Source organism: Carica papaya, chromosome 8 (genome assembly GCF_054855325.1).
Source record: "Carica papaya isolate Zhongbai chromosome 8, ASM5485532v1, whole genome shotgun sequence".
Lineage (NCBI taxonomy): Eukaryota > Viridiplantae > Streptophyta > Magnoliopsida > Brassicales > Caricaceae > Carica > Carica papaya.
Window position 1 is genome coordinate 30,546,053 of NC_142316.1, and position 27,611 is coordinate 30,573,663.

The 27,611-nt window shown below is 32.7% G+C and overlaps 1 protein-coding gene and 1 long non-coding RNA gene across 3 annotated transcripts; both read left to right on the plus strand.

Moving 5' to 3' along the window:
• The first annotated feature begins 2,413 nt into the window (after positions 1 to 2,413).
• Positions 2,414 to 5,009, plus strand: LOC110822816 (uncharacterized). Of its 2 annotated transcripts, none has more exons than XR_015814125.1 (3): positions 2,414 to 3,499; positions 4,452 to 4,626; positions 4,719 to 5,009. It is a non-coding gene; the product is annotated as an uncharacterized LOC110822816 (long non-coding RNA). The 2 variants fall into 2 exon arrangements; XR_002541295.2 differs by having other exon boundaries at positions 4,724 to 5,005.
• Positions 5,010 to 23,319: 18,310 nt separating this feature from the next.
• Positions 23,320 to 27,475, plus strand: LOC110822849 (Major facilitator superfamily protein). Its single transcript, XM_022053077.2, has 5 exons — positions 23,320 to 23,653; positions 23,812 to 23,920; positions 24,092 to 24,309; positions 25,618 to 26,052; positions 26,160 to 27,475. Exons 1-5 carry the CDS (start codon positions 23,651 to 23,653, stop codon positions 27,135 to 27,137), a joined length of 1,743 nt encoding a protein of 580 aa, XP_021908769.1. The 5' UTR covers positions 23,320 to 23,650; the 3' UTR covers positions 27,138 to 27,475.
• Positions 27,476 to 27,611: the final 136 nt, after the last annotated feature.

A 27,611-nucleotide genomic window follows, 5' to 3' on the forward strand; every position in this document is an offset into this window, starting at 1 on the left:
GCTAGGAAGTCCCATACTGGACAGAGTTAGAAATAATTTATTACATTCATATCGGACAGGGTATTGAGACGGTGTTTAAATCGTAGTGCCCGTTACTAGACAAGGTATGAGGATGACTGATGAAATAAAAAAATGTTTGGTTTCTACGTATAACGGGGATTCTTATAGGCCCCCAGCGATATCAGTAGGGAAAAAAGTGGAATGACATGACGAGAATGGATATAATAAGTAACTTGACTATGGATGAATGGTTAAGAACTCAATAAAACGTGTCATAGAATGTATACTTATTACTTTTCATTATCATCTTGATTTTATTTTGATGTGATATGGTTAAAGGACTACTAGTTGAGGAAGGGAACATAATGTTTTCGATAAAACAAATAAGTGATGCATTAACATTCAGATTTTATTTAAAACATGCTCCATTGGTTATTTTATATTTTTTACAATCCTTTGATTTTCCGTATCAGTGGTAAGGCGTTGATATTCTTACTAAGATACTGTAGGTCACTCATTTCTTATTAACCATTTCAGATCAGGACGACTAAGACCGGGATCATGAACAACAAGAGACCAACAAATAACTACCTCTTTCCCCTTTGTCAATTTCGAATAGAGATTAAAAATATTTACTTATTAGTGTTTTTTTTTCTTTCTCGTTTCAAGTTCCAAAGCATTCCCATAGCCTCTATTTGGGCATTTTAAGTAAATGTGCAAGAAATATAATTTTTGAACTTTTAATTCTTCTGCTAAATGAAATTTCAGTATCTTTGTTATTATGAGCCGGCTAAATGCTTAGAATCCCAAAAAGGGGTTTTGGGCTTTTACAATATTTACTTAAGTTATATAAACTTGAGTTAAGTGAAATAACTTAACTTTATTAATCATAACATAGTCACAAAAGTGTTACATCCGTTAAATGTAAAACATAAATATATTTACGAGATTGTAGGCTTTCTTACTTACATTACAAAACAAGAGTACAAAACAGTAACCTTAATATCAGATTTTACCTTCAAAATTTTTTCGCTGTATCATCGCTCACTCTGCAGCAGTATCTTCGGTATCTTGAGGGTGATAAGAGATAAAATAAAATATCTCAGTAAGTAATATTATGAAATCACATCATAGTATATGCAATATATAGTTTTCTTTACATACAACATAAAGATATATCGTATAATATTTAAAAAAAAAACAAATATACGAATCAGAAGATGAATGTATAAATCAAGATAAATGTATAAATCAGAAAACAGATTCTCAATTGCTTCATTTTATACTTCATCACTATTATAGATGATCAATAAGTTATTATACATTATACGTAGGCACACATATTTATCATTGGTTCCCCATGTACTCAAACATGAAACGATATATATAAGTATTTTGAAACACTACTACCCCCCAAACACGGAACGGTTAGGGCATGCAGATCACACTATTTTCCTATATAATTGAATACGAAACAATTATGTACGGGGACACACTTATCACTTTACCAATATACCTGAACACGAAATAATTATGTATGATCATATTGGAGCGTAGGATAATGCAAGTACTTTAAGAACAACTCATTTCTATAATGAGTTATGCATATATATCAAAATCACACTTTGAAAACAAAAAATAAAATAACACTTATATTAAATTAAAACTTTAATAAATACTTACTTAACAAATACGAAAGTATAAATTAAATATTTTCAAAAAATATGTAAATCATAATATCACAATATCTACTTATACATTTTTATACTAAAAATTCATAAAATAATTTAAAACTATATAAGTTAATGAATCAATATTATCCACTTACTTTAGGTTATTGGCAGTCGTATTTCAAATATTTTCTTTTATCTATCGCTTTATGTATCAACTCAGATAGAGTCACTCCTTATATTGTTTCGATTATTTTTAAATAATTTTAAAATATTTTTAATTAATTAATTAAATTGATAATATTATACGTATTTTTTAATATTGATTTTAATTTGATTAATTAATTAATTAAATTCATTTTGACCTTTTTTTTCAAAATATTCAAATAAGACTTAACTATTTTATCTTTTTTTTAACTACAAAATGGAAGAAAATTAAACGTTTGAAACAAATGCAAAATTTATAGATTAAATTTTAATTAAAAAATTTTAAGAATCAAATTATAATAAATGTAAAACTTTAAATAATTTAATAATTTATCATACAAAATATTTCAAATATGCAAAAGAGCTTAATGGGCTCGGTTGCTCCATTAAATTTCCAAATCCATATTTAATAAATTAATTAAAAAAGCACTGTGGCCCAACCCACAAGTGCAAAATCAAAGGGACGAGTGAATTAATCTAGCAATTATATCATTTTTCCGGGCCCATATTCAAAAATCAACCATGATAAACCAAACCAGCCTGAACTGAGGACGAACTCGTAGACCAGAGCACGAACTCGGCAAACTCCATGAACAGAGCATATGCAAGAACTCAACGTAGAAAAAACTTTCAATTCTACAGCAGAATTCTTCATTCCAAATAAAATTTATACACCCAATAATGACATCCTCAATTTCTTGGCTCGCGATTGGGCTGTTTGGTTCACAGTGCAGTGAGAAAAAAAGGGTTTGGGCATGGGGGCCTACATGTTCAAAGCGGGTTGGTTTTTACGTACCGTGAATTTGGTTGTCCGGTTTCTTGCCAGGAAGTGCTTGAATCAATTCAAGATCCCAGTTTGGGATATAAAACGAGCCATGGTTGAACATTGTTTCCACGACAAAGTTGTTTGAGAAAATGCCTCAAAGGGATCCTATTACTTGGAATGCGATAATCTCTGGATATGTGCAATGTGGGAAGTCAAGGAAAGCATTTCATTTGTTCCATTTGATGGTTAAGGTGAATGAGGTGTATGGTTTCTGTTTTGTTTGATCAGTGGACATGGGCTAATACTTATCTAGGCGGGAACAAGATTAACATGGCAGTGTGTGGGAAATGTGGAAATAAACAAGGCAATGGAAGTGTTTTGGAGTATGAAGAATAAGAATGTTACATATGGAGTAATTACGTGGACGGAGTGGCTATGATGATGCTGGTTAGAAGTCTTTTTTGTTTATGAAAAAACGGTGTTGACTCAAAGAATCATGTTTATCTTAGTTTCAAAGGAAATGAGGTTCCAGAATCGACCTGAAAATTTGATGAGACAGACGGGTCTTGAGGATACCATCGTGTCCATGTTAGATGGAAGAGAGGCGCTTAGGAAGAAGCGTTATACATATATCTTGCTTGTTTGACAAACTCAGTTATAAAGGATATATATATAGGTACTACAGGTACTTCAAAAATAATAAATACGTAAATTAGCACTTGCAATGAATCTAAGCATTCATAAATCTTCAAAATTCAAAATAATCTCAACAGTCCATTGAATGCCAAGCTTTTGCAGCTTCTTTCAAATGACATCGATATGCATGTTCTCTTTTGTGGCGCCGTCTTTCCTGAATGTAAGTATTTTAGGCCTTTTATATACTTTTATGTCTTTCATTCTCATGTATAGATGCAATTTATTGTGTTTGTATGCTAGTAAGAAGTCCGTATTATGTCTTACTGTGCACTTAATTAAACAGGAACTAACAAGGAAGCAACATAGTTCTTAGGTTGCTGTAGGCAAATAACAAGCTTCTGCATTATCCTGTAATGTGATTACAAACACATATAATAACATGTTTTGCAGAACACGCATTGGGTTGTTAAAAATTGTGTCCTGGATTTGAGAGTAACGTCCAAATTTTAGTAGTATCTGTACGTTACATTTGAAGCCAGTGATTTTGTAATAATGAGGCAGTGTTGTCATTTGGCGCATAGTTGCTGGAAAAGTCAATTAGGTTCTGTCATTGTAATTGTCCTTCTTGTTGTTTAGATTCTTGTTCGTCTTCATGCATTTCCCCCCATTTGGCATTCTTGTTACTTGAGTATTTGTCGGTGTTAAAACTTAAAAATCCGGCTTGCGAATAAAAGATGTATCCGGAAGATTTAGAATTTAATAAATGTTAGAAAGAAGCAGGAGAAATCTTGGGGAGGCTGAGGTTATCTGGGTATGCAGCCAACACTAATCCTGTGCTGTTTGACATGAAGAACAGCGAAAGAATGATGCTTTGCAGAAGCACAATGAGAAAAAGTTGCCATTGCTAATGCTTTTAGTCTGATAAGTTTAAAATGTCTGCTCCTATGGACTGTGAAAAACCTGAGAGTTTGTGGGACTGTCATAATGTAGCTATCATGATATTAATAATTCTCAACAGTTTGAGAATAGTCCGAGACAAGAATGGGTTTCATTCAGTGTTACTTAAAAGTTTCACTTAATTTGTTTGACCAGAAGTTATATTGACTCTCTCCCCCACCATTTTTTCAGTTCATTTTATGCTTTACTAAGCGAAGAGACATTTTCTTTACCAGATAAGACCTGCTGATAGCCAGTCTACATGGGGAATCCATGAAGGTTTTAACAAGTGGACTGGGGAGTGAGCGGGTACTATCAAGAAATTTATTGCTCAACACGCCTTGTCTATCTATGTGTTGCAAGAAGATTTCAGATAGATGCAACTCATAAATTAGCTCACCTTTTTAATCGGTAATAGCACGTTTTTGTACAGTGATTATTATTCAGTTCATTTTTTTTTGTCATACCGATAACCAGCAACATATTTATTTTTATCCTGTTAGCTCAGATGTTCTTACTGATGAACGTTCGTGTGCATCTGCGGGGATCGTACAGTTTAAGCTGTTGTGATCTTTTGGTCGGAATCAAATCTTTGATTTTCGACAATAATGGAGTTCAAACGGTATAGGGTTTTACTATTTTTCTTGAGAGATTACGGACAGTAAACTCAAATGCAGAGTTCATGCTTCTATAGCTCGAGTATTTTTTACTTGCATTTATTTAGATGATAGACTCGGCCTTAAACACTGCGTTAGTCATTTCATCCCATGTTTTGCTTTCGAAGAAGAATAAGATAGCGCATGGAAAACAAAAATTTCTAAAAGTTAATTTTCTATATTATCAATTTAATGTGATTGTCAGTGCATATGGAAGATTCCTCTTTTCATAACACCTTAGAAAAAAAGAATTCCAAAATTGAGATTCACACAAAATAAAATCTCCATAGACTTGATAGAAACGTAACAATGCACTGAATATGTCTGGTTCTCTTATTGTGGATGGATGAATGAAGAACATTACACCAAGAAATTCTGAGAAAATAAATTACAACGGAGAAATATCTAATCGGCTCTAATAATTGGAGGCAATTGGGGGGGGGATCAATGTGGCCAAAATCCAAGGTGAGTGGAAAAGATTATTAAGTTTTTGGAGTTTATAGGGGTATTAATTCCGGTCTTAAAAAAGGAGAATTATATATTCATATAACTTGATCTGGTTGTGTCAAAATCAAGTAACATGCAAAAGGGAATTGAATTGATTCCACGAACGAGACTAATTTATTCATGACCCGAAAGAAAAGATCTTCCAAAATATATATATATATATATATATATGTATGTATTAATTGACTTATGGAATAAAATTAAATAAAAAAACTATATAACTCTAAGAGATACCCACATCACATGATATGTCGGGTACCCTTTAATTTCATTGATAATAAAATAAAATTAACCATGGTCTATATATAATATGGTACCTTCGTATTTTTAATTATATATTTATCTAATTCTCGGACTCGTATGAATTTTGCAATACCCATTTTATTTTATTTTTTGTAATCATCCTTTAGGATACAAAATTTTTAATTAGTGATAAAGCAATTCAAAGGTCTTTTCTGGTGATGTATAATAATTATACATACACACACATATATATACATATATATATATTGACAAACAATGGTGGAAAGGTGTTTTCCAAGTATATATATCATTGGCAGATGGCAGTGACAATTTCATAGCTAATGATAGATTTGAAAGAAATAATAAATGAGTAGTATAATTTCTTTATTACAAACTTTTATATATATATATATGTTATTTTTATATTGTTCAACCTTTAATTTATGGAGGGAAAGAAATATTTTTTGATTTAAAAAAGTAAAAATATAATATGAACGGTATAATCAATCACCTTTTAATGAAGTAAATAATAAACCTATGCAATCTAATTTAGATTGTGCACTAACTTACCTAAAATTATTTAAATTTTCAAACATTAAAGATATGATATCTTTAACCTATCACACTCACTATTGCAAACATAGATTTGATGTTGTGAAAAAGAGGATCATATAAACATATATATATATATATATGTATATATGCATATATGCATGCATGCATGTTTGATTAGTCTGGTAGGTATAAAAAGAATATTTTGGTCTTCCAATAAATTTTGACAAATCCAAACTTTCAAACATTGAAACTCTGGAATTGGATCTGATACCTACCATTACCTCACCGAAAGTTCTGATTAATAAATATATATGTGTATGCATATATATACATATATATATATTATATATTAAAAAGTTAAAAGGAAAGATCAGTTAGTAGCTCATAGAGTGTATCATATATATAAATTAATGGGACCAGTAAAAGATGAGGAGATTTGACTTCACCTGCATTCTTTGCCTGAATACATAATATATATGTATATGTATATATGTACGTATAGATGTAGGTGTTTTTTTTTTCTTGATCATTCTATGAGACTATCATTTAGAATCCAATTCCTTCTTTGCAGGAAGCATGAACATATTTCTTCAAAGAGATTGCTTTTTCCATATATATATATATATAATTAATACACCACAAGAAACTCTGCTAACTGCTTCGATGATTTCATTAGGCACTAATTTTTGCGGATATTTTTAGAAAATATTAACTATAATACTTTAATAGTTTTGTTTAAATTATATAAATATATATAATAAATATCAGTATAATAAAATTTATTAAATCAAAATTAATTATTAATTATTTCACAAAATTTTACATATACCAATTTAACAATTAGGAACTAATATGTACGATAATCTATAGTCTATGACTTTCACTGTTCAATTTTTGAAATTAAAAGTTATATATATATATATATATATTATTATTATTTACAAGGAATTGAAATTCTAACATAAAAGAATCAAAGAGAATATGAGACCATGCATTTATGATACAAAAATTTTATACAATTAAAATCTTAAAATATATTTTATAAGAATAATTTATTTATTCCAAATAAAACCTAAATTCTCAAATTTTATGAATTAAAAACTTATTTGGAGTTATAAATTTTCAAACAAGTTTCTGCATTGTTATCCCTCTTTACCTAATCCCGGAAAGGAATGATCTATTATGTGCATATATATATATATATATATATATTATTAATTCGGGTTTATATATGTCTATGCGTATATAAATATACCTTTAATTTCTCACATGGGTTTAAGAAGATGAATCTACATGATATCTCTTGTCTATTCTTGTTTTTATGTTTTGACCATGTGAATCTTACTACCTCCAATATTTTTGCCAAGGAAAATCTGAAAATTAACCATTCTATCTACAAGGATATAGATTTGAGTAAGAGAAAAATACTTATAAGGTAGGTAAGAATTGCATACGTTATCAATTTGAGTATTGTTTCTCTTCCAGCACGGGAAAAAGTTGCCATTTACCAGCCTTGCCTCCTCTTTACCATTTTGTTCATTATGTTACTGAAAGTGTCTGATAAATAATCTATCCACTACAGTTGGGAGTCTCAAATATTGAGATTGAGTTTTTACCATATTAAAACATAAAATCTACTTCGGAGTCACTTGAAGTTTCTTATAAGCGCTTTTAGCAAACAAGATAGTAGATTTTTAAAAAAAAGTTAATTACTTGAATTTATGCTTTCTCATATTGTTTTATGATCATTTTGACTCCTTAAACTTTTGTTTGATTTATCCTACCAAAGATAAGGCAATCATCCGGAGAAAGCAGATGGCTTATCAATGGGGCCCTTTACCAATTTTGACTGTGTAAGGTTCGTCCAAGTCATTCTACTTCCTTATAAAAACTGAAAAATAATAATGAGATAAAAGATCCCTCTATTAGAGGTTTCTAGATGGATAAATAATATTTTTTAGTTTTTTAATAATTAACAGAACATAAATAACTGAAGTAACTTATCTCATTATTAGATTAACAAAGAATTCGTAAAAATACAATTTTTGTAATATATGTTTCAAAAAGTCTAAGACACTGTATCATATGTTTTACTTATATTGAGTTTTAAAGCAAAATACCATCGTTTAGATGTTGAATGACTTCTTAAAAAGTGAAAAAGCTCAAGGACAACAAGTGCATGGTAATCAACTTGCCAGGAATGAAGGTCGACTGTGATAGGTGAATGATATTAGAAAGGAAACCCTTTAATCTATTTGCAATGGATTTAGTAACTAACGTCATAACAACATTGAAAAAGCTAATAGACCTATAATCTAAAGGTGTTAGGAATGAGAGCGATGAAAGTGTAATCCGCATTATTAAGAGGAGCACAATTGTTAATGACGTTTAGAATAAACTTGGAAATGTTAGATTTGACAATTGACTAATATTTTTTATAAAAGATAGGGGATATACCATCTAGGCTAAGTGTCTTTGTTATGGTGCATTTATTGTAGAGTCGTGAATATCTCTTTTATAGTGTAAGGTTCTGGTAGGAGAGCATTCATAAAGGTTGTAACTCTAGATTCCACATAGCTAAAGGCCAGAAACACATTATCTGTGTTTGCCTCATTGAATATCTTAATGAAATAGTTGTTCGATTTTCTTTGGGTATGTTTCAACCCACTATCTTCATTTATAATCCCTAAGATTATATTTTGCTTATTTCTTGCAGTTGGACGTGCATGAAATTAACAAATGTTATGATTCCCCCACCTCAATTAGTCCACTCTAGAACGTTGTACCCACATAATTTCTTTCTAATGGTAAAGCTCATCTAATCTTATTTTCTTTTATCTAATATCCTCTCGAGTCATATTAATCTCACTAGCCTTAGTTAATCTCTCCAATTCTGTCTTTGTAATACTAATTCTTTTAATACATTGTGCAATACCTTTTTGTTATATGTTTTAAAAACATCGGTGCAATTGTTATTTTTACCTACTAAATGATTTTCTCTAGTTCCAGTTCCTATATCCTAGCCTTTTTTGATGAACTCAAAAAAAGATTGCTCCTTCACCATGAGGCCTCGAGCCTAAAAGACTTACTTTACCATGATCAAGGGTAACACCTTTGGCTAAGGCCAACACGATTAGTAAGTGGTTTGAGTAACGTCTAATTAAATTATGGACTTCTATTTTTGAATAACCTATGCCATTGAGAAGGATTATGAAAAAAATTATGTTAAATTACTCGAAGTGTTATTTACTTTTAAATTATTCTCATATTTATTTATTTTTAGTAATTCAAAAAATAATAAATAAATATAGTTGTTCTATAACGACCTTGGAAATCCAAAAATAAATATATAATAATTTAAGTGCGGAAGCGAAATAAAATGTTAAGGTCTACATCCCTTACACGATAACTTAAAAGTACTAAATAAATATCACAGAATAAATTCTCTGAAAGAAATACGAAAAATGAGAAAAGTAAAGAAAAATATAAAGTATCTAGCATCTACTCGCAGTCTTCTTGCGGATCGAGCTCGAGAACCAGATCCTTTTGATATGAAATGGTTAAATAAGAGGTGAACTACACTAACCCAGTAAGGACATCACACTATATCACCGACACAAAAGTAAAGGTTGCTAGAAAATCAAAACAACTAATGGAACACTAAATTTAGCAAATTCGTTTATCAATTGTAAAATTATTTGCAGTTCACTTATCATTGTAGAATTTATAAAAAAAACCTATAAAGACAATAACATCATAAATATCATAACTTTATGCACAATCAGTAACATAGAACATATCATAAATTCATATTCATTAACAATAAATAAATCATAATCGTTTCTCGTTTCACTAGCCCACTAGTATCCATGGGGATCCATATGGGTGTCCCCGCTACACGTGAACCATTTTCCTTAACAATCTTAATTACAGAACCGTCCCCATACCCCGTACGGTATGAGCGCCAAGATATTAAATCTCAATACCCCGTCCGGTATGAGCACTAAATGACCAAGTCTCCATACCCTGTCTAGTATGAGACAATGTTCATGGTAGGGTTCCCTATGAATTCGGTCCGTCCACCATCTCCTAGGATATCTAGTAAAACTGTCATCTTATCTGTTTTATTTGATCACACCCCTTTCTTGTCTTCCCTTAGTCCTCGTTATCAAATCAAATCTAATCACATAAACAAATGAACATGCATCCGGTAATGCAATAATATCATAAATCTCAAAATCAAACAGTGATCAAGTAAGGCATTAATACATCCATTTAAACCATAAAACAGATAAATCAGATATCATCATGCTTTTAGACTATAAAAAAAATCAACAGAAATCAATCAAAAACAATATTCGGTTCAGGCTCCATTAGCAATCCGTAATTAATTATGCATATCTATTTAATTTGTGCAAAATACCGTATTATTATTTATTCAAACTTCAAATATATGATAGAAAATAGGGTGAGGGGTCCTTACCTGATTTGAGACCGAAAAACTAAATGGTTTACTGCACCTATGGGCGTTCCTTGGATTTCCTGAATTTTTCTTCGGGAACAGAAATGCGCTTACAGTACTTACAAATATCCTAAATAACCCAAAACTCAGTCTCAGTGCCTACTCGGCCAATTTTAAAAATCCGACACGGTGGCTCTGCCGTGCTCTGGCGACGGTGCCACCGCTTGTGTCGGTGATCCGCCTCGTGTTCACTATTTTTGGCCGAATTCAGTCAAACTTGCATCAGTTCCTGTGAGAAAACACACTTAGGGCCCTCGGTTGGCCGAAAAAACGTAGAAAACTGAAACTCACCGGCGGTAGGGCTCTCCGGTGCGGCGGCTCCTCCGGCTCACGCTGCAGTTGGGTATTTTACTCCGGTCAACCTATAGAGAAGGAAACGGTGATCATAATAGTGGAAAAATTACCGAAACAAAAATCGGGAAGGGCCTCATCAGAGGCGTTTTTTGAACTACCCCACGGCGGCGTCGCCGGGCTTTGTCAATATTTTTTGGCCAATCAGCCGGTTCTTTTGCTCCAATTTGGTCATGAGTGTGTTTAAAATTAATTCCTTAGCAAAGAGTAAAATTTTTACCTTGTTTAGCAGTCAAAAATTGCTCCAGTGCAGCAGCAGGTGGCGGTCGTCGGCTCCCTAATAGTTGGGTAATCTTCTCCGGCGAGGGGCTCTGGCGGCTAGGGTTAGAGTTTGGGTGTAGATGAGGTTATTTATACCCATCTGCTTTTGATCTGAGCCGTTCATCGCTTTTGATTTGAACCGTCCGATCACGATTAAATAGGAAGTGAATCTAGGCCGTTCATCGCGATTCAATCTGAACCGTTCGAGCACAATTTAATCTGGGCCATCCATGTGTGATTCAATATAGGCCGTCCATGCACGATTTCAATCGGCCATCCATGCACGCAGGAACAGATCTCAGCTGTTCGATCGCGCGCACGCGGATCGCTCACATAGCTCCCCCCTGCGTGGCCTCCTGCATTAGTGCCTCTGCCACCTGGCGCGTCCTGGTTGGTCGGAGTTGCTGACCGAGCATCTGATGTGGCATAATTTTTTAAAATTATATTTTGACTCCCTAGTTTCCTATTTTTTTTTCAAAAATACATACAGAACCCAAATTTTCACATATTTTTTCCAAAATTATTTTTAATTTAATCCTTAACTAATTTTTCACCCTTATTATTATTATTATTATTATCTTCATTAAATTAAATTAAATTAAAATAAAGTAAATTAAATTTAATTAATAAATAATTATATTTAACAATTAATAAAAAATAAAAAATTAAATGTTGGGTGTTAATACTCTCACCTCTTAAAAGAAATTTGGTCCCTCAAATTTATCTCTCACTCTCGATCGAACAGTTGAAGATACTGTGCTCTAAAGTCTGATTCTATCTCCCATGTAGCCTTCATTGGTGTGTGGTGCAATATGACATTTATAAAGAAAATTTTCCGTTTGCGGAGTAATCTGCTCTTTCGATCCAAAATGCTGACTGATACTTCCTCGTAGGATAAATTCTCTTGGAGTGGAAGAGGCTCGTGGGGCAAGACATGAGAGGGATCCGGGTTGTACTTGCGTAGCATAGACACATGAAACACATTATAGACCTTAGAAAGTTCCGGAGGTAGTGCGAGTTTGTAGGCGGCGGTATCAATCTTGTCTAAAACTTCAAATAGTCCAATAAATCGAGGGTTCAGTTTTCTCTTCCTGCCGAACCTACTGATTCTCTTGAAATGAGTGACTTTAAGGAACACCAGGTCGTCTTCCTCAAATTCTAAATCTCTCCTCCGGGTGTCCGCATAACCCTTCTACCTACTCTCAGCCGTCTGAAAGTTCTTTCTGATCTTAATTATTTTGGATGTAGTCTTCTTTACCAGCTCTGAGCCGAACAGTTTTTTATCGCCCACTTATTCCCAACAAATCGGCGATCTGCATGGGTGCCCATATAACGCCTCATACAGAGCGATGCCAATACTCGCTTGGTATCTGTTATTTTAGGCGAACTCGATCAAGGGTAGATGGTCGTCCCACCGGAGTCAAAGACACAAGCTCGGAGTATATCCTCAAGTGTACAGATTGTCCTTTCTGACTGTACATCAGTATGAGGGTAGAATGTAGTACTAAGGGACAACTTCGTTCCCATGGCTTGCTGAAAGCTACTCCAAAATCGAGAAGTGAACATGGAGTCTCTGTTGGACACCACTGTCACTAGGACTCCATGCAATCTGACCACTTCCCAGATATACATTATTGCTAACTTGTCCAAGGGATTAGTCATTCTGATGGCCAAGAAGTGGAAAGACTTGATAAGCCGGTCGATAATTACCCAAATAACATCACGTCCTGAGCGTTCATTAGGTAACCTGTCATAAAGTCCATGGTGATATGTTCCCATTTCCATTCCGGGATCAGTAATGGCTGAAGTAGCCCGTCTGGGCGCTGATGCTCTGCTTTGACCTGCTGACATACCAAACACTTAGAACTAAAGTTAACTATATCTCTTTTCATTCTGTTTTACCAAAATCGGGGTCGCATACTTTAGTACATTTTAGTGCTTTCGAGATGCATGACAAACTTTGAGCTATGGACCTCTGTCATGATATCTCTCTTTAACTCACTATCACCTAGAACACACACCCTGTCCTGGAATCGGAGCAACCCATCGGCAGAGACTCAGAATTCTAAGCTAATTCCCTGTTCTGCATCTTTCTTGAGGGATACTAGGGCAGGATCGGCTGACTGAGTTTCTCTTATTCTCTGAATTAACTCAGGCTGAACGGTCAGATGATCCAAACATATGACTCTTCTCAAGTTCGGAATCTGAACCTGTTGTGTGGTCCAAATTTGCCTGCATTCTGAAACTATCAAATGGGCTAATATACCTGCACTTTTTCTACTGAGTGGATCGATTACCACGTTGCTCTTATCCGGATGATATAAGATGTCACAATCATAGTCCTTAAGAAGTTTTATTCACCTTCTTTGACGCATGTTGAGATCTTTTTTGAGTGAATATGTGTTTTAAACTCTTGTGATCGGTATAGATCTGAAAGGTCTCTCCGTATAAATAATGGCACCAAGTCTTCAAGGTGTGTATGATTGCGGCAAGCTCTAAGTCATGGATGTGATAATTTTTTTCACGACTCTTTAATTGTCTGAACTCATCTCCTTCAGATGTCGGAGGTGCTCTGGAAGTACTTTGCATGAAAGACTGCTAGGAACTGTTCCCAAGTAACTGGAACAGGCAGGGTGGTCTGTTTGAGTTCCCACCAGCGGTCCACTTCTCCCACTAGTATGTAGATAGCAAGGGTGACCTTCTGCTTAGAAGTCACCCCTAGGGTCTTGAAGGCCTTCTATGTCTCTGCCAACTAGTACTCGGCATCTTCAAAAGAGGATCTCCCTGCAAAAGTAGATGAATTTAGTCTCTTATACCTCTCTATGTAGCTTAGGTCAATTGTGGGAGGAATTGGATCCGGTGGAAAAGGGATTGGGTCAGGCTTAGGAGGGACTAGATGGCTCTGTGGTGGTACTTGTTGATACTGTGGGGGCACCAGATTGTACTGTAGCGATGTCAGATGGTACTGTGGCTGAGGCACCGGATCATACTGCGGTGTTCCCAGGTGGTACTGTGGAGGAGCAGGGTCGTACCGGGGTGGCTCAGGATCCTCTCACTGCAGTGGTGGCTCAACATATGGTAGCAGGGGAGGGTCAGGTAGCTCCCTCCTCTCCTCTCGGCCCTGCTGGGCAGCAATGAGTCTCTCCAGCATCTCAAATATCCTATCAACGTCTTCCCTAAGCGAACCATACTTGGCTGCTCAGTTTAGTGGGGGTCTTCCTCTCCTCATCTCTCTGTACCTGTATTTCATAAGGAATGGTTGAGTGATAATTCATTGGTTTGGTGTTTCTCTAAGTATTATTGTATAAGGGACAGGTCTAAGGAACGTGGCTCTGATACCAATTATAACAACCCCGAAAATCCAACAGAAAATATATAATAATTTGAGTGCGGAAGCGAAATAAAAGATTAAGTTCTACATCCCTTACACGATAACTTAAAAGTACTAAACAAATATCACGGAATAAATTTTCTAAAAGAAATACGAGAAATAAGAAAAGTAAAGAAAAATATAAAGTATCTAGAATCTACTCGCAGTCTTCTTGCGGATCGGGTTCGGGAACCAGGTCATCTTGATCTAAAATAGTTAAATAAGGGGTGAACTACACTAGCCTAGTAAGGACATCACACTATATCACCAGCACAGAAGTGAAGATTGGTAGAAAATCAAAACAACTAATGGAGCAGTAAATTTAGTAAATTCGTTTATCAATCGTAAAATCATTTGCAGTTTACTTACTATTGTGGAATTTATGAAAACAACCTATAAAGACAATAACATCATACAGATCATAACTTCATGCACAATCAATAACATAGAACATATCATAAATTCATATTCATTAACAATAACTAAATCATAATCGTTTCTCGTTTCACCAGCCCACTAGTATCCATGGAGATCTATAGGGGTGTCACCGCTACATGTGAACCCTTTCCCTTAACAATCTTAATTACATAATCATCCCTATACTCCGTCCGGTATGAGCGTCAAGACATTAAACCTCAATACTCCGTCTGGTATGAGGATGAAAAGAGCTGTCTTCATACCTCGTTCGGTATGAGTGTCAAATGACCAAGTCTCTGTACCCCGTCCGGTATAAGACAACGTTCACGGTAGGGTTCCCTATGAACTCGGTCCGTCCACCATCTCCCAATATATCTAGTGAGACTGTCATCTTATCTGTTTTATTTGATCACACCTCTTTCTTGTTTTTCCTTAGTCCCCGTTACCAAATAAAATATAATCACATAAATTAATGAACATGCATCCGGTAATGCAATCATATCTTAAATTTCAAAATCAAACAGTGATCAAGTAAGGCAGTAATACATGCATTTAAACCATAAAGCAGATAAACCAGATACCATCATGCTTTTAGATTGTAAAATAAATCAATAGAAATCAACCGAAAACAATGTCCGGTTTATGCTCCATTAGCAATCCGTAATTAGTTTTGCACATCTATTTAATTTGTACAAAATACCGTATTATTATTTATTCAAACTTCAAATCTATGATAGAAAATAGGGTGAGGGGTCCTTACCTGATTTGATGTCGAAAAGCTAAATGGTTTACTGCGCCTACAGGCGGTCCCTAAGTTCCCTGAATTTTTCTTCAGGAACTGAAATGCGCTTACGTTACCTACAAATGTCCTAAATAACCCAAAAATCAGTCCCAGAGCCTACTCAGCTGATTTTGAAAATCCGGCACGGCGGTTCCACCGTGCTCTGGCAGCGATCCACCTCGGGTTGGCTGTTTTCGATCGTTTTCCGCTGAATTTAGCCAAACTTGCATAAGTTCATGTGAGAAAAGACACTTAGAGCCATCGATTGGCCGAAAAAACGTAGAAAACCGAAACTCACCGGCGGTGGGGCTCTTCGGTGTGGCGGCTCCTCCGACTCACGTTGCGGTTGGGTATTTTGTTCTGGTCAACCTGTAGAGAAGGAAACAGTGATCAAAACGGTGAAAAAATTACGCAAAAAGAGTATAGTATCTATAAATTTAAAGGGTTTAAAATATTTTTATTTTATTTATATTTTAAGGTTAATTGTTATCTTTTTCATAATCCAATTAATAATAAATTTAGTTCAAATTTTAATTTTATGAAATAAAAAAATAAAAATTAAGTATAAGTATAATACCAATAGTAATTGACAACACTTTCAACTTTATATGTGTATATATATATATATATAAATACTACATAATATATATTACTTTTACTGTAGACTGAAGTTAAAATTAAATTTTTTATCTCAAATTAAAAAGCGAATAACCACAGGGTCATAACCAGTTCGTTTTTTCAACTTTATCTAATTATATCATATAATTTGCAGGCTTGTTATAGTACTAAAAATTATGTAAAGAAAGTGAGAAATAAAAATCTGAGTCATACATATATAAATATATATATATATATATATGTCAGGTTTTGCCTGTATTATTATATATATACATGTATATATAGATATATCTAAGGTAGGTGTTTGTTGACGGGGTCATATAAATATTAATCCTTCACGTGACTACATATATATACACAACACATATTATGTTTGAAGCAAATGAAATGTGAGGAAGATACGGGCATCAAATCATACAGTATGATTATATATATATATAGGGCATATATTTACATATAAATAATTTCGTCATCGAAATTCATAGACTGCCGTCTACGAATTGTAGACTTAACTCTCACCACCTCCTCCGAGTCATGAGAAATAATAAATTATATTATATATTTATATAATTGAACGTCAACGATCTCGAAGCTTCATTCTCACAATTTAACTGCTTACATACATTTGTATATCTGCTTAATTAATTCCATCAATTAAATCTATATAATACTAGTAAAACAGTTTATCCTCACGACGTCATGTTCTTTTACTGATGTTACACCTTACGTATACATATACATATACATATACATATATATACATATACACACACACACGTACATTATAGAAATTTGATTACAAGTGTCTAATCATTGTTCGATCGTGATGTAGGCATGATTAAATTCAAGTTTGACTTGATAACAACTCATGGAATAGTTATTGAAACGTGAACAAAATCTGAATTGGAGAAAGAAGATAATCTGATAAGGTGTTTTTCTTTTGTATTTTCTGGGGAACCAAACAAAGTTTCTTTTTAGTTTTTGGTTACTTTTTTTCTTCACTAATCATAGAAGAAGAATTATATAAAGGGGAAGAGTATAATTTTGAAAAGATAAATGCCAAAAACTTAAAAAAGAAAACTGCAGCCGCCTGTGTCTTTTTCAAATTCCATGCGTGAATGTGAAGCTCAAGAAATTAATGATCCATGGAACGTAACGCAATCCATGAAAGATGCTCCCTTCTTCAAATATAATTTTTTTTTTTTTTTAAAGTATAGTGTAAACTTAAGTTTATGTATAATTTTGTGCTATACAAAATTCGGAACTTAGTATCTAAAGTAAATGAGAATTCGAATAATTTTCGGATCAAAATTCATTAGTTATATTTCTAATAGTAATATAATATGTATGTTACTTTTGTTTTAGATAAATGTTAAAATTTTAACATCTATTTGCAAAGGTAAAATGACTTGAAAATTAAGTTTATATTTATTTATAATAAATTAATATTTTTTTAATATATGATAATTATATTATCCAAAAGAATTGTAACTAAAAACTTGATGTTAAATAGAATTTAAATAATAGTGGTTTATATTAATAAATTAATAGAATGAGTATGGTATCTATAAATGTAATAACCCAATTAATTAATTTTTTAGAAAATAATTACTTAATTATTATACAATGATTATCTTAAATTAAATTAATAGCTAGTTTTAAGTGTGTAACTCGCAGTTTTAAATTCTAAAGATAGGGCGAGAAAATATAGTTTATTAATATTCTCGATGGCTTATTATGCTTTCTAATCTTTAGATTAATTTGACATGTGATTTGGTTTTAAAATTATATAACCATCCAAATGTATACTTTATTCTTTGCTAATAAGTTGTTATATATATATATATATATATATTATGAAATATATATATTTTTAATTAAAAGTTTCTTATTATTATAAATAGGAATGTAAAGTGGACTGACCTTAAATTATGGGAAAAAAGGCACCCTTTGAGAAAGTCTGATATATATATATATATTTGGGTGTGGAGAAAGATACCTGAATTATAAAAAAACATTGATATGTCATCTTAAACATGTTTTCTCTTGTAAATTAGAAGGATATTCTCCAGATTATATATAATTACTTTTTATAAAAAATATTATATTATATATATGTTGGTCCTAAAAAGGCCTTGTGGAACTATTCTACTGTATGGCAAAAAGCCATAATTATTCTGTGGGAATTTCAGCAATATCAAACGTGTCTCCAAATATTTATATATGTATGAAATTCCTAAATAGTGTTAGTAATAATCTAAATGGTTATTAAATTATGTTAAAAAAATTAAAATATACTATTTATATTTATAAGATTTAGCAGTCTTGATTTATATTTTCATTGATTTCACCTTGAATAACATATTCTCAACCAATCTTTATTACATATAATTTATTAACTATATTAAGAAAATAAAATTATACATCATGGAATTAATTATATTAAATTTAACCGAAGTACTTAAGATTTTATTCATAAAAATGAATAACAATTGTCAACTCCCACTAAAGCATCTTTGCTAATCCTTTATTATATTTCTAATATGCATAATAACATAAATTAAGGTGTAATAAATTATATTAGGTCACATGAGATTTCACATATAAAACATAAATTAAACTCATGACAACATGGAAGTTCACATGGAGCTTACACGAGCTTGAAAGCTCACTTACTATAAAAGAAATTATGACAATATATCATGAACTCATTCACGAGATCTTTTTTTATTTAAATGTAAAGAAATATTATTTAATAAAATGTCTTATATGTAATTTAAATCAAATGCACATGGGAGCTTACACGAGTTTAAAAGCTCAAAAGTATAAAGAAAATCATGAACATATATTATGAACAAATTCATAAGAGCATGAAACAAATTCACAAAAAATTTGTATTTATTATATTTATAAATAAATATTAGTGATATTTTAATAATTAAATTTCTATTATAATTCTTATCATGTAAAGTTTGAAATTGGTTTTTATGCATTAATTATAAAGTATAGAAGTTTCAAAACAATAAAATAAAAACTTTTCAAAAGAAGCCATTGACTTTAATGTTCTTTAAAGAGATTTTTTCGACCTTCTTATTAAATAGAAAATTAATATTTATTTATTAAGATAATTTGTGATGTTGTAATCAATTTTTGAAAAATTAATTTTAATTTATTAATTTTTTTTTTGTGTAGTCCTAATCAATTTATTTATCATAATTATTTTCTTTCAAATCATAAATTAATTGTGAATTAAATAAATAGAATTTATTTAACGAATAAATTTTTTTTATCCTAATTGTATATGTGTGAGTTCGCATATCCTGGATTCGACAGTCGTATAATTGATATATATATATATAATGCTTAATGTATAAATAAAATATTTGATGGTTTAAAATAATAATTTAATAATGTGAAAATAAACATTGCCGTAACCGGATTGAATATTGAAAATTCAGGGGGAATCATAGAGTGTAAATGCGATGGTGGCCTCTACCATCACATGGGCACAGAAACCGTCGGTTACACATACTAACCTTAAAAGATGGGTCAGCTTGCTGGACCCCACAACAATAGGGGTGGTGTGGCCCACCTGATTACTCTTTCCTGGCTTCATCAGAACCGATGATTTAATGATCAGACTGAAGACAAAAAGATCAACTCAATCAATTTAAGTTATCTATGATCTAATTATATTTGATTTCATAAAATATTCAAATAATAAAAATAAACATCGGACCAAATTTTATGTAAAATTTAAAAAATAATATACTTTTAACTTTCATTTAATCTTATAATAATAACATAGTATTCTAATTATACATGAAATCAATTCATATAATTAGAATACAATATGCTTCAAGGAAAAGAATTATATAGCAGAAATTTTGGAAATATTTATAACGTACCCACATCAGTAATAATCTTATAGTCAACACAGAATACATTGAAGTCGATTTAATCTGTATATAATTTTGTGATATGAAATATTTTCTATTATATATTCTAATTAATAATGAAAAAGATAATAAAATATATATGTATATATATATGTGTGTGTGGGTCTACTCGAGTATATATAAAACAAAATTTCTATGAAAAGAACGTTTTGTTTTTGTTGGTTATGTCCCATCTTTATCTTACATAAAAAACAAATACATATATATATATATATATAAACAGGGTATCAAACAAGTGCATCTTTTAAATCATATAAAGTTAAAATTGGATTCGTATAAAAAAAAATGATAATTTAAATGTTACGTACTACAAATTAATTAATATGCAAAGCTTCATATATCAAAATCAACTGTTTAATTCCACAGTTTTTTTTTTTTTTTTTCCAACAAAATTGACCAATCGGATTAAAAGGAATTCATTTTAATTTAATTCAAAACTTTGATTAAAATGAATAAAAATTTATAATATTTTCAAAATAGCAATATTTTAGTAATATATATATATATATATATATGATGGATATGTGGGAGAAGGGATTAGGGAGGATGAAATTTATGTCTTATAACATGTTCATGACAAGGGATGCTTGTAACAAGTGGTGATCTTTAATTGTTATGTCATGTCATAATGTGCTTATAAAGATGCTTTTACATTTATCTACACCCCTTTCCTCTGCAACTTGCATATATTATACATGAATATATACACACGCACACACACGTACACACGTACACACGAGCACATATATATATATATATGTATATATAAAGCCAATAAAATAGCATTTATAATCTATAATGATATAAATTTTATAATATAGATTTATTATTTTCATGTAACATAAAAGTTCTAGTCTGCACAAGGAAAGAACATGCATATTGATCAATATATAAAGTCAATGTAGCTAAATAAACGTATATAATGCTCATTTTATACATTTTAAATATTATTTCTTTATAAAAATTTTCAACAAACTCATTTATGCTTTATGACAGATTGTATGTTAGAAAAAAAAAAAAAAAAAAAATTTGCAATATTAACTAAATTTGGTAGGTACATACACCACAACTAATTACTTATTTTCTTTTATGTTTGAGATTGGTAGATACATATCTATATATATATAAATATTTCCATAGTTGGACCAACAAAATAAAATGTGCAGTACATATATATATATATATATATAGAGAGAGAGAGAGAGAGAGAGAGAGAGAGTGCGGTGGTTTGGCAGGTCAAATGTTTTGTGTGGATCATAATGCATTAAATTTGAAGGAAAGTAAAGAACATAATTCATGGGTCTGCACTAATTTAAGAGACGTTTAATACAATAATTAACTCCCTTTTTTAGTTCGGATCAAAATAGCTTTTCTTCTTCATTAATTCTAAAGACATGTTTGGCCCCAGCATTTTCAAAATTTATGAAATTAAATTTCTTTTATAAAAAAAAAAAAATGAACAATTAATCAATTAGATAAGAGGTCAACAATCTGCATCTGTAAAACACTGCTCGTATCCTAAAAAAAAAAAAAAATCTGAAGTTGCATATCACGGGCTAAACTTTATACTTCACTCCATCTACATATATACATTTATATATATATATATATATATATACATGTATGTATGTACATCTCTTTAAATTTCTTGTTGTGTTGGGTTGCACCAGTGGGACAGTAGGTGGAGCATGGTGGTGGGTATAATCTCCTTTGTTCAAAAATAATCTTTTGACTCACTTTTCAATCTTGTGAATTATTATTATTATTATTTTAATTTTATTTAGATTCAAATCCCGTACCAAAACTTTAATCAACTCCTATTTATGATTCATGCGTGTAAAATTTTGAATTTAATTTTTTAAATACCATATAATATATATTTATCGCACTAATTAAGAGTTAAAATTGAAATTACTAATATAAACGAAATAAAATTTCTTAACCATTAAATATGTAGCTCCACTCTTGTTTAATTTCATGCAACTATCTATTGTTATTTTGCTTTTGCTTTTTTAAAAACAAAAAATCGTTTATTTTTTAATACCCATATATATATATAATATGTTATTTATTTGAATAGAATGAATAATATATCAAAAGCGGGTGACATATGCATTTGTGAAGCTGTTCAAAATAATATTATAAATTACCCCTCAATCAATGGCCAAATTGGTAAGTCAATGTCCATTTAAATGTATTGTTATTACCCATTTAAAAAATCAAATTATTTAATATCTTAATGATAATAATAAGATAAGAAAGAAACTATATATTATATAACTAAGATGACATCCTCAAGTTCTTATCTCCTGTTTCAGCTTTATTTTTTTTTATTTAAAAAAAAATAAAGATAAATAAAGATAGACTTCTTTTAACATAATGGAAGCTGGTCATAGTTAGAATGGTCAAACATAATAAAGTACATTTTTTTTTTTAAAATTTATTTTTTTTTTTCTTCGGTGCAAATCTTAAAAATTTTTTGTTCTTGAAGCTATACGTATAAGACTTTTGAGATTTTTTTTTTTTTTTTACTTTCTCTTCGACCAATTTGTAGGTTGTTTATACAATTAATTTACATATTTAGTTTTTCAATAAAAATTTAAAATAGTAAATATACTTCGGGTTAATGCACGTTACTCACATTAAATTTTTGTATCACAAAATTTGATTCTCACAACACAATAACCTTTCCAACAAGAACATAACACAATAAAAATATATTTATAGTATAGAGAATGGTTGGTGACCATTATGCGATGTTAAAAAGAGCTTGATGCTTAGATATTACATGTTTTCTCTTCTATTTTAGGAAGAACTGTACATATATATATTTAATTCAAAATCAAAATAAGCAAAAGACCAGTTAAGGACTTAACCTTCTCCGTCTCTTCTCCCTCTCTCTTCATGGTCAGTCAGATATGGGTTTTGGATGCTTGTTTAGAGAGAGAAACAAAGCAAAAGGAAAAGTTTAAAAAAAAAAAAAAAATCTTCTTTGGTTCTTTTGAGAAATTCTTATAAATAAGAGAAAAGGGTCTGGAAGATGAAAGTAATTCTCTGAAGATCTAGACCATTCTCTTCCCCAACTTGGACACTTCGACCTCCTCCATTCTTTATAAGACTTTCTCTCTCTCTTCTTCTCTCTCCTCTCACCAGACCAGAAAAGGAAAAAGAAGAAAACAAAACAAAACCACAGAAATGGTGGGTTAATTAATACTTTCTCCTTTTACTTTTCTTTCCATCGTTCTTTCGTCTTCAGTTGTCTTCGTGATCATACATATATGTATATGTATATGTATATAGCTTTTTTGGTTCACTGATTTCACATGAGCCTTGTACTGTACGTACTGTAATTATAGGAAGTAGAAGAACAGCAGGCGAGCAGATGGGAAGGATATGTAGATTGGAGGAACAGACCTGCACTCAGAGGCTGCCATGGCGGCATGCTGGCTGCTTCTTTTGTACTAGGTCTGTAATCTGTAATCTGTAATCTTTATATACACATCAATATATACATATATATATATATTTTTAAATAAGCTTGAAGACATTTTGTTGAAAAATTCCATGTGGGTTTCTGTGATATTGCGTAATATATATTACATGCTAAACTAATGATTTTGTTCTATGTATGTATAGGCGTGGAGATTTTGGAGAACTTGGCGTATTTGGCAAATGCAAGCAATCTGGTGTTATATCTATCCGATTACATGCACTTATCTCCATCAAAATCTGCTAATAACGTCACCAATTTCATGGGCACTGCCTTCCTGCTTGCTCTCCTTGGTGGTTTTCTTTCGGATGCTTTCTTTACTACTTATCACATCTATCTGATAAGCGCTCTCATTCAACTTCTGGTAACTAATCTCTCATCTCCCTGATTCGCTTCTTTCTCAATTTAATTTTTACATATAATCATCTTAATTAACTTCGACCCTCTTCTTAATCCCTTATATACATCCATAATAAATCTCCTCTGCCATCTCTTTTTTCTTATACATGCTGGTTTTAGTAATTCATTTCTGCTAATCCCTCCCTTTTCTCTCTTTAAGAAAATGAGGAACAATAACATATACATATATATATATGTGTGTATATGTATATACGCACTGCTTTTGAATCTATTATGTATGTAAGTATTATAGTTAAAAGGTTATATTAGTAGAAATTAGACAATTTTTAGAATAACACAAATTCATGACTAAAATTGCTCTGGGCTGTTTTTGGCTTTTTACATGACTCTCCTCCACATGCATTGCGGTGAGGAAGGAAAGCTTTAATTTGCATGGAATATTGTATGAGCAACTTACCTTCTATCACATACTTTCTCTTTACCCCAAAACAAATCATGTCATCACCGCTAATTTTATCATTTTCTTTTAACTAAATTTTTTTATCATTTTTTTTAAAATAAAAAATTTACTTATTTTAATAATTAACAATAATATAATTAATTTTCTGAACACACAGAATAAAATACCAGCGGTTTGAAGCGATGGTTGGTAGGATCATGTGTGTTTTATTTACGTAAATGGAAATTAAGAAGCAAATTGCAATTGATTAATTACTAATTATGTTTTATTTATTTGGGTATTATTGTATAAATGTCACTCACGATAGGTCATAAATGAAATGGTGGGGACGTGTGGGTCCCATACATTGTAGTCGTGCAACGTATCCAATTGCTGCCCAGTATGGTTCTCGAGGCGGGAGGAGTGGACCCCACCCAAACCGTTGCTTTTCTCAATTTCAGCGTGAAAGCAACCTCCTCCGTTGTCTTTTTGCTTAACAAAATCTTGTCTCTCTCCACTCGATAAGACCACCTCAATCTCACCCAATCATATACTAAATCACGACCACGTGTTGCCATCCAACTCTTCCACGTGTCGTCGGAACGAGACACGTGTGATACTGGGCCCCACCCGTTTCTGCATGTAACCTTAACTTTTCCCCCTCTTTAATGCTGGACACTGTAATTTTCTTATGAGTTATGAGGTAGGCTACTTGCTTACCTGCCCAAGTCGGGCTCGGGTCAAAACTGTAGGCCCGAACACCATTTTAGACCCACCCTTGGTTTACTGCTATTCAGAAACCTGTGAAACTGAAAAATAATGATGATGGAGAAACCATGGCTGTTTTTCTAATGAGGTTAAAATGAAAAACAGGGTTTGATTCTGCTGACAATACAAGCTCACTTGCCTGGTTTAAAGCCACCGACATGCGGCCCATCAATGCCTCCATGCCAAGAAGTTGATGGGTCAAAAGCTGCAATACTGTTTCTCGGCCTGTACCTGGTGGCGTTGGGCGTTGGAGGCATCAAAGGCTCGTTGCCGCCGCACGGCGCTGAGCAATTCGACGATACGTCTCCGCAAGGAAGAAAACAAAGGTCGACTTTCTTTAACTACTTCGTCTTTTGTCTCTCCTGCGGCGGCCTCATCGCCGTCACCTTCGTTGTGTGGCTTGAAGATAATAAAGGTTGGGAATGGGGTTTTGGGGTTGCCACGATTTCTATCTTCTTGTCAATCCCGATTTTCCTTGCTGGTTCGCCATTTTACAGAAACAAGATTCCTTGCGGAAGTCCACTTACCACTATCTTCAAGGCAAGTTAAAATACAGTTTTATAGAGCAAGAGTTTAAGTGGGTGTTTGGTTTTGCTGATGATAGTTCGGCTAATGGAAATGGAAAATTCTGTGTTTCAATTGGGCAGGTTATGATTGCAGCTGCCACAAGCACTTGCGTTAGTACAAGTTCAAGCAACGCCATTGTTAACCTGGCCACAAGCCCTTCTTCGCCAACCCAACTCAACAAAGAAGCAGAGCAGGAAACCACCAAAGAAAAGGATCAAGCCGCCAATTTTACCCCGACGAGAAGCCTGAAATTCCTCAACAGAGCAGCGATTAACAAGCCAGTTCACGGAGCACTAGAATGCACTGTCGATGAAGTAGAAGAAGTCAAGATCGTGTTGGAAATCCTCCCAATTTTTGCTTGCACCATTATGCTCAACTGCTGCCTAGCTCAGCTCTCTACTTTTTCAGTCCATCAAGCTGCTACAATGAACACGAAGCTCGGTTCGCTGAAAGTTCCCCCGGCTTCTTTACCTATTTTCCCTGTAGTCTTCATCATGATCCTGGCCCCTGTTTACGACCATTTCATCATTCCCTTCTTCAGGAGAGTAACCAAATCCGAAATGGGGATCACCCATTTGCAGCGAATCGGAATCGGCTTAGTCCTTTCCATCCTCGCAATGGGGGTGGCAGCTCTCGTCGAGATCAAGCGAAAAAGAGTAGCAACCGAGTCGGAGCTCCTAGACTCGCAACAGCCATTACCCATCAGCTTCTTCTGGATTGCCTTCCAGTACTTGTTCCTGGGCTCTGCTGATCTCTTCACATTGGCTGGATTGCTTGAATTTTTCTTCACAGAAGCACCCACGAGCATGAGGTCTTTGGCTACCTCGCTTTCCTGGGCCTCCCTGGCAATGGGATACTACCTAAGCTCAGTGATTGTATCACTAGTTAACAATGTTACCGACGGCTCCGGTCATAAACCTTGGCTCGCCGGCGGCAACATAAACCATTATCACCTCGAGAGATTCTACTGGCTGATGTGCGCGCTTAGCGGGTTGAATTTCCTGCACTATCTTTTCTGGGCGGTGCGATACAAGTACAGATCAACAAGAACAAGCTGAAACTGCGTATGCGATCAGCAAAAGTAGTCAATGTGCATATAAAACACGCACGCTATCGCGAGCGCCGAGTCTGACGCCTAGAAAAACATGAAGGCTGGCACAGGGAATGCTCTGCTCGTAACAAGGCGGTTTTACCCATCAATGCCGTAGATAGAGAAGGAGATTGATCATTACTTAAAATTTTCAAATCAACGGCTAAATTTCGTATTATTTTGTAGTAAATGAAGATTAGTTCAATGCTCATGTTTATTAAAGAGCAAATCAATACTGTGTACGTGCTGCAAGTTGTTAGCTTTTTTTTTTTAAATTTAGTATATTCCATTTCGAGATGATTGCTCTGTTTGGAGTGTTAGTAGGTAGCATATTGGGAGAGATGCCGGTATAATATATTAAAAATTGAAAGCAATTAACAAGAGGGAGAATGATGCGTGTTCAACCCGAACATGGGAGATTTGCGTTTTCACGCTTGGAATT

What these genes read in the sequence shown, in the direction of transcription:
- LOC110822849 (XM_022053077.2), top strand. An exon ending in GGCTGCTTCTTTTGTACTAG is followed by an intron (nt 23,921 to 24,091) that starts GTCTGTAATCTG and finishes ATGTATGTATAG; the next exon opens with GCGTGGAGATTTTGGAGAAC. An exon ending in CACTTACCACTATCTTCAAG is followed by an intron (nt 26,053 to 26,159) that starts GCAAGTTAAAAT and finishes TCAATTGGGCAG; the next exon opens with GTTATGATTGCAGCTGCCAC.